The sequence below is a fragment of the Sinocyclocheilus grahami genome, unplaced genomic scaffold (genome assembly GCF_001515645.1).
Source record: "Sinocyclocheilus grahami isolate Dianchi unplaced genomic scaffold, SAMN03320097.WGS_v1.1 scaffold1347.1, whole genome shotgun sequence".
In the NCBI taxonomy this organism is placed as follows: domain Eukaryota; kingdom Metazoa; phylum Chordata; class Actinopteri; order Cypriniformes; family Cyprinidae; genus Sinocyclocheilus; species Sinocyclocheilus grahami.
This window is the reverse complement of record NW_015506526.1, coordinates 29,055-37,469: the sequence shown is the minus strand read 5'-3', so window position 1 is coordinate 37,469 and position 8,415 is coordinate 29,055. Positions and strand designations below refer to the sequence as shown.

The 8,415-nt window shown below is 34.8% G+C and overlaps 1 protein-coding gene across 2 annotated transcripts in view; it reads right to left on the bottom strand.

Moving 5' to 3' along the window:
- LOC107569464 (myotubularin-related protein 14-like) overlaps window positions 1-5,592 on the bottom strand; it is a 28,078-nt gene extending 22,486 nt beyond the window's left edge. Inside the window, exons 1-3 of one of the 2 annotated variants that reach the window (XM_016255563.1) lie at window positions 5,279-5,592; window positions 4,935-5,211; window positions 1,636-1,784 (exon numbers count right to left, since the gene is read on the bottom strand). In XM_016255563.1, the coding sequence (XP_016111049.1) occupies window positions 1,636-1,784; window positions 4,935-5,018 (233 nt within the window). In that variant the 5' untranslated portion in view covers window positions 5,019-5,211; window positions 5,279-5,592. Of the gene's footprint in view, window positions 1-1,635; window positions 1,785-4,934 lie in introns of both variants that reach the window. The other variant, XM_016255565.1, reaches the window with a different exon arrangement.
- Window positions 5,593-8,415: the final 2,823 nt, after the last annotated feature.

The window sequence follows — 8,415 nt, the reverse complement described above, 5'->3', positions numbered from 1 at the left end:
AAGTCATTTTTCTTTATTAAAGAGCAATACTAAATATACAAGAGATAAGATAGATCTCTTAAATTAAACAACTAATTTGTTTTCTTTTTAGAAAAATTTTAATTTTTATTGCTGAAATTGCATACATTAATAACCGTGAAAACTAAACCCATTTAATGTATTTAATTGCCTAATTGCATTCAAAATGCAAATACAAATATATCAATAAATAAATAAATAAAAATACAAAAATCTATTTCACATTACTTTAAAAAAGGTACTAAAAACAGTACAAACTAAAACTAAGGCATAAATCAAAATAATAGTAATAAAAATAATAATAATACCTAAACATTGCATTTATGTCATGCAACGTAACTTTCAAGTTTCAGCCTAACTAAAGCTCAAGCATAACATAAGCCTTTACTGTCTTCTTGGAAGGCGTTGTGGCTTTTGTGAGAGGCAAAAATCAGTGGACAGGAAGGTAACTTGACTTTTTAATTGAGTTACTTGGAGAATAAACCCTCTTAAATGTCCCTATACGTACTGGTGTGTGTGTGTGTGTGTGTGTGTGAAACTTGTTTATGATATCCTTCATATCCTGTGTACTGGTCAGGTCACAGCAGTGATAGAAATTAATCTGTTCCAATAAGTTTAAATAGATTTTTACATTTTATGGGCATTTTTACCTTTATAAAGCCTTTTTTGTCTAAAAGTGTGCATCATCTTTTGAGTCAAATTCTTACAATTAATCAGTCAATTAGAATAAAAGACATTTGGGCTGTTACCAAACTAATGATATCAGTATCAAAATTCATCTTTGCAATGCAGAATAAATAATATTTTGTTATTTTAAACATAAAACATTGAATACTGATATTTAAAATGATTTTAAAAATGAAAAGATACTTTAAATGTGAAATTAAAACCGCCAGCAGGTGTCAGCAAGTCACTGTTAAGAAGTGAGTCATTGCGACTGAACCAAATAATTTAAACGGTTGATTCATTCAGGAACGAAACACTGTCGCAAAACAGCGCTGCGGCTGTTTGGAATTTTTTTTTTGTTGGCAAAAACAGGCAGTATAGTGTCTAAAACGTAAGTCTCATAATATTACCTTCTTGTTTATTGAACTGTTGAATAAAATTACATTTGTAATCATGCTGATTTTAGAGGTGAAAACTGGCACTCTTCGTGTGATATTGACTAACTTTATTTCTGTGGTATTTTTATGCACAATGGCGTTTAGTCTTTCACAAAACATAGCTAACGTGGGGACATTATAACTAGCCACCATATTGATTTACAATCTTAAATATATCCAGCGCTTTTTTTTAAAAGGCTGGTTCCTGTTTTTATACAGTCTATGGTCTGGTTCAGCATTTATCAGATTGTGCGTCAGTAATAATGGTCTGTGGGGAAACATTGTGTTCCATGTGTAGTTACAGTAAATGGACTAAACAAAACCTTGAAGCAAATAATTTGCCTCAATGATTTTTTGTATTCGAGTTACTCAAGGTATTCGAGGAATCGTTTCAGCTCTAATAAATATAAAGTGCTTCTTTATTTTCAAAACTGATTATTTTGACAACATAACTAACAACTAGTCTGTCTACTGTGAGTATTCAGTAGACTAAAAGAGACAGGGATGTTTTTACCTCTCTTTATTGTTGTCTGAAGATTCATATTCCAGAAACACAATCTTCCGTGGGTAGTGACCACACACCTCCCCATTGGTGTTGTGGATGATACTGTACTTGTAGTCCCGGTCAAACAGCTCCAAACAGCGCTCCTCTATTCTCTCTACCTGAAAATACATATATAACATTTTATAAAGCTAAAAATTATCAGAAGAACAAGAGCAAGTTCAACCCTCTAAATTCAGCAACAATCAGAAACAGATATGACTCATAACCAGTGTTGGGGAATGTTACTTTTAAAAGAAATGCATTACAATATTGCGTTACTCCATAAAAAAAGTAACTAATTACATTACTTAGTTACTTTTTATGGAAAGTAATCAATTATGTTACTTTTGCATTACTTTTTAAATCTAGACAGGACTTGCTTGTTTGTTTTTAAAATAAAATGTTATATTTTTGGCAAATATAAAAGCCTTTTCACACCAAAATTGAAATGAATAAGCCTCAGGCTGAAGGGAAAGTAAATTTACGTCCGTACAGTAGAATGCAGAAGAAGAAATGTCAACACACTTCAGCAATAAAAAAAAGACACACAAATGTTTGTCTAGAGTAATTTTTGCTTATTAGTACGGTTGAACTGGATCATCGAAGGTCAGAAGCAAAGACATTGGTTAATAGAGTGGTATTAAATAAATAAAGGATATTTGTGTTGTTTAACATTTAATTATTGCAGGTTTGCATCATATTCTGAGTTGCATTATTTTTATTCATTTTGAGGAATACTGAATCTGTGTATTTTTTTTTTTGTGAGTGAGATGAATTAATGCATTTTCTTTCTTTTTTTTAGAACTACAGTAACATCTTCTGCTTTCTCTCAACATGGGGACAGGAGAACTGTCAGTCAATAAATTGGAAAAAAAAGTAACTCAGGTATTCTCTTGTAAATTAAAAAGTAATGCATTATTTTACTAGTTACTTGAAAAAAGTAATCTGATTACGTAACTCGCGTTACTAGCTAAGGAACTTTAACCAGCCCCAACACTGCTCATAACTAAAGTAATTTACTTTTTTGGTGTTAAAAATGTCAATTATGAAATTATGTGTCAATTATGAAAAGACATGCTAACGCTATGAAAATACTTTCTTAAAGACAAAATTGACTATATTCTAATGGAACTTTTAACTGTTAAATAGTAGGATGAAGAAGTTGTTCAATATGGTTTAGCCACCTTTATTTAGCAAATATCAGAGCTAAAAGTCTGTTTACTCACATTTGCAGTAAAAGCTAATCATTTTAAGTGTACAAATCATTTTAACTATGCAACCAGTTTAACAATAACTGCCTGTGAAATATGAGAATGGTTATGTCATTTTGACAAGAACCTGCATTATTTCCCTGCACTTTCATCATCTCTGAGACAACACCTAATGTTAACCACAACACTGAGCCATAGTGCTCATGTAGACAATACAAGTTCGAACTAGGGGTGTGCGATAATATCGTAATTGTTGTTCTAACGATGTGCGATTTGACATTATTGAGTATTTTGCAAAAAACTTTCAAAACACCCCTACAGAGTGCACGCATACATTACGTGAAGTCTAGACTAGTGCGCGCGTGCATTTATTGTGCAGTCTATTACAACACATTTAGAATGATCACAAATTCAAGACATGGGGGCAGAAAATGTATATATTTATACCACTTAAAATAGCCTAGTTAATCAATTTCACACAAAGAGTGCCGTTTTTTTTCTCCAAAAATGACAATGATTACAACTGTGATATTGATTTTTTTGTTTTACAACAGTTCAATAAACAAGAAGTTAATTAAGAGACTTATGCTTTAGACACCGTATTTCCTATTTTTGCGCTATTTTGACAACAAAAAATTATTCCAAACACAACCACAGCGCTGTTTTGCGTCTCTGAGCAACATGACGCAGTTTTGTTCCTGAATGAATTAATCGTTTAAATGATTCGGTTCAATTGCATTGACTCACTTATTAACAGTGACTTGCTGCCACCTACTGGCAGTTTTAATTTCACATGCAGAGTATCTTTTATTATTTAAATAATTTCAAATATCAGTATTCAAAAGACAATGGACACTTTTAGAAAAAAAAGGCTTTATAAAAGTCAAAATGCCCATAAAATGTAAAAATCAGTTCAAACTTAGTGGAAAATATTGATTTCTATCAGTGTGAACTGACCACTGCCCAGAATATGAAGAATGTCAAGTCAGCTGTCCATGGCAGTCCTTAAGATACCAGCACAATAACACACTCAGCAAAATATCGTCTAATTATCGTTATCGATAAAATCCCAGAAAATATCGAGATATTATTTTTTGTTAATATCGCACACCCCTAGTTCGAACCCAAAATTCAGCCTGTTATTTTGCTACGTCTGATCTACTCCATAACTTCAATATGACTGTTTGCATTTATAGTTCTGCACTGGTGTGTTTGTGCCATTCTGCAAGGACACCTGCAGGCCCTATGTGCGCATCCCTTTCAGAAGGGTGTTCACAAGCATTCCCTTTGAGGACGCTATGCATACTCAACGCATGGTCTCTTGGTTAGCATGACAGATTACAACTGTGGACAAATTACAATTACTGTGGTCTATATAGACAGGACATATAGTTACATTAAACCAGTCTTAAGGTTGTGGGTTAGTTTTAACTACTGTGATGGTGTGTTAGAACGTCAGCATCATCTCTCATCCCTTTTTCAACAAAATTAGCATACAAAGTTAATAAAAAAAATAAACAAAGGGTAAAATAAAGAAGAACATGTCTAACATTTATTCATTTTTTCTCTGCTTAATCTGTGACTTTGTAAAGAAAAGACTCATGGCTCATGAAATCAATTTCCCTTTGGAAGTTCCTTAAAGTCATATGAGCTGATTCCAGCTGCTGTGCCTTAAAACCAATTGAAATGCCTTCCTGGATAATGCTGTCCTGCTATCATATTGAAGAAAAGTGCTTAATTATGAAAGCATTATTATGGAACATTATGAAGTAAATACTATCGATTTTTTTACTTATACCACATGACATTATCAAATTAACTAATTTATGTATTTATTATTATTTATTTACTTATTATTCATTTGACAATTGTATAAACTTTTTCCAAAACCATATTAAACCAACATGAATACAAAGACTACATTGATATGAATTTGGCACGTGTGTTAAACTACTTGTTTTCCTTTATCATGGACACTCTTAAATGCCATTGGCCTATTTAACAGCTGCTTTGCATTATGGGAAGGAATTAACTGATGTTTGATGTCTTCGGGCTTACCGACGGGGTGACCTCCCTTGCTCTGTACTGACTCTTTGAAAACACATCGAGCAGTTCGGTAATCTCCTCGCTCCGGCTAGCCATTATCGAGCCGTCACCCGCCTTCTGCTCGATTCGAACCCGGCCTTCCTTATATAGCGCAGCTCCCTGGGTCCGAGAGGATCCTCCAGGCCATCCCTTCAGGGCAAGCTTTTTCCTCACCGCCCGCTTTAAGGGGCCGGAGCCGGTGACGCGTCCCGAGTTCAGGGTCCTGGCGGGATGATTCCCCTCCACAGTACTGGTGATCAAAATAACCCGTTACCGACGGTACTGTAAGACACGCGAGAAACTTCAAAACTTCTCACCGCTGTTATTTCTCCAAATTAGCAAAAAGAACGCGTTTTGTAATTCCCGTTTCTTTTCCAGAACTCATGTCAAATAACCCGGTCACTAATCACAGGAAATCCACACGATTTTAAGTCTTCACACGCTTTTTATCCTTGAGTTTTAAATTAAACTTGATTTCGATCTGGAGACAAAACATTCCGTGTTGTATTCAACCCCAAAACTGTCGGGTGTGTGTAAAGGCATACAGAAGAGCGATGTGAATGCTGAAATGAAATCTATCCGTGTTGGATATAGCTAGGGAACTTTAACCAGGGCCAGTAGTAAACAGGAAACTGAAGTGATCATGTGATCTGTACTTCCTGAAAGGAGACGCTGCTGGGTTGTATGGTTGTTTGCCATTTCAGCTCAGAGCGTTAGATTCACGGGCATTTATTTAATAATATTAGATTTATTCGTTTTTTATCTTATTGCCTATTCTTACATTATTTATTTATTTATTTATTTATAGATAAGATACGATAAATGTGGGACTTATCCTTGTAATGCCATGACAACTCTTAATGCAGATGGAAGTAGCCCTGTGAAATTAATTTAGGTACCATAGATTTTATTTTGAAAGAGATGTTTTTATTGTTGCTTCGAGGAAGAAGCATTTTGTCACCTGGCTGTTGCTCTTTTTTTAATAAACAAATTATTTTGCAAGTTTTCTGTCACTTTATGAACGTGACAATATTTAGTTTTTTATAATTTAGTTATTATATATTTTTAAACCGTGGCTGTTATGGTATGCAATTGTTTTTCAAGCATTAAAAAAACGAAAGTCCCCCTGCAGTAACTAATTTAGTTTAAATTTCATCATTTTGATAATCAAAATGTCATATTTAAACATTTTTTCCAATTAAATTAATTTCTTCATGCCTATATGGCGTGAATATAACTTAGATACCCTTTACCTTATTCAGTATACGCAGAACCATGAATATACAAATTAGTCCCAACCGACACTAAATCGCACCAGCTTGGACTACCCCACTTTCACTCGGTTAACTTCAGTAGTAAACGTTACACAATGGCAGGACTGCCAACTCTCATGCATTCAGCATGACTCACACCACACATTCATTTTCTCACATGGTGAAAAGCACCCTCAAATGAAAGCAAGAGCTCCCTCAGCTGAAACGGTGATCATCGGTGGTGTACTGGACACCCCCGCGGTACCATGGGGGCACACAGAACCAGTGGCGGAACTAGAGTTTTATATATGGGGTGGCCAGGGGGTGGCCAAGGCTAATTCAGGGGGTCCATAGACCATGACAGAAAATCAGTGTATAACTCCAACCTGGCATAAAAAAACGCATTAATAAATCCTACAATTGCTGATTACTTCACATTACCCCACATTAACTATACATTCCTACCATAACTTCAAATGTTAGTCTATTGAAACTTATTTCTCTTATTTCTATCATGTCATTAACTTGTAGGCTGGTGAATTTTGTAAATGTTGTTCAGGAACCCTAAAACTTCAATTACTTTAAACAGGGCTGACAACTTTTAAGTTCAGCCTGGAGTGAGAATTCAGGAATAATTAACAAGCCTGCGATTACTACCAGTCAAACGTTTTTGAACAGAAAGATTTTTAATGTTTTTATTTTTTTTGAAGAATTCTCTTCTGCTCACCAAGCCTGCATTTATTTGTTCCAAAATACAGCAAAAGTACTAATTTTGTGAAATATTTTTACCATTTAAAATAACTGCTTTCTATTTGAATGTATTTTAAAATGTATTTTATTCATGTGATTTCAATCCTGAATTTTTTGCATCTTTATTCCAGTTACATGATCCTTCAAAAATCTTTAATATTCTGATTTGCTGCTCATAAAACATTTATTATTATTATTAGGCCTATTATTATTATTATTATTATTATTATTATGTAGAAAACAGTAGATAGAGTAGATTTTTCAGGTTTCTTTAAAGGAGACATATTATTCCCCTTTTTACAATATGTAATATAAGTCTCTGGTGTCCCCAGAATATGTCTGTGAAGTTTCAGCTCAAAATACTCTACAGATCATTTATTATATCATTTTGAAAATGCTTATTTTGAAAATGCTTATTGGAAGCAGGAAACACGCTGTTTTTCGGGCCTGTCTCTTTAAATGCAAATGAGCTGCTGCTCCCCACCCCCTTTTCCAGAATAGAGATGTGCCATTACAGCTCGGACCTGCTAAAAACATCTGTTTTGGTTCTGATTATCATGTTTATCGCGCTGAAATCATGCGTTTTAAACCACTTCTGATATACTGTTTTCTGAGAGAAGACATTCTAAGCACAAGGACAGAAAGCGGCTGTAACAGCATGCGAGTACTAAACTAAGTTCTCATTCACACACAAGTTTATGTTAAAGGGGTCATATGATGCGATTTCAATTTTTCCTTTCTCTTTGGAGTGTTACAAGCTCTTGGTGCATAAAGAAGATCTGTAAAGTTGCAAACACTAAAGTCTCAAAACCAAAGAGATATTCTTTATAAAAGTTAAGAGTTAACCACGCCTACCTAAAACGGCTCGTTCTAACACGCCCCCACATATCTACCTCACTATGTGGAAATATTAGCATAATGCAGCCCAAATGTTCATGCATAGAAAGAAGACGTGGTTTCAGTAACCGCAGTTAGTGTTGAAGCAGCCATGTCAGAGAGACGCTGTGTGTTTCTAGGCGAAAGCAAAAGCACTTTATTTGGCCTTCCGAAAGTAGATGCATTTAGAAATCTTTAAGATTACTTACAACAGAACAGCAATGCATTTTATGGACGACCGTTTCGTGAACCTAGGAGAGGAGGTAATTCTGACTTTGCTATGACAATCTGGCACTTCTGAATCAGCTACTGTTATTAGTTTAAGTATTTGCTATTGACTGCTCAATTTTTTTTTAACAGTTTTGCTCATCGTGTGTGTGTGTGAGAGAGAGAGAGAGAGAGAGATCACATTGGAGTCAGCTGTCTTAACCGTGGCTTGTGTACTGCACACATACCAGCTTCATCACTGTGTCTGTCACGTGACTCTGTTCCCCTTTCGGGCTCTGTCTTTGCATTTATTTTGAAAGATGAAGCTCGCGATTATGGAAAGGGGCGTTACATTTCCGACGAGTGCG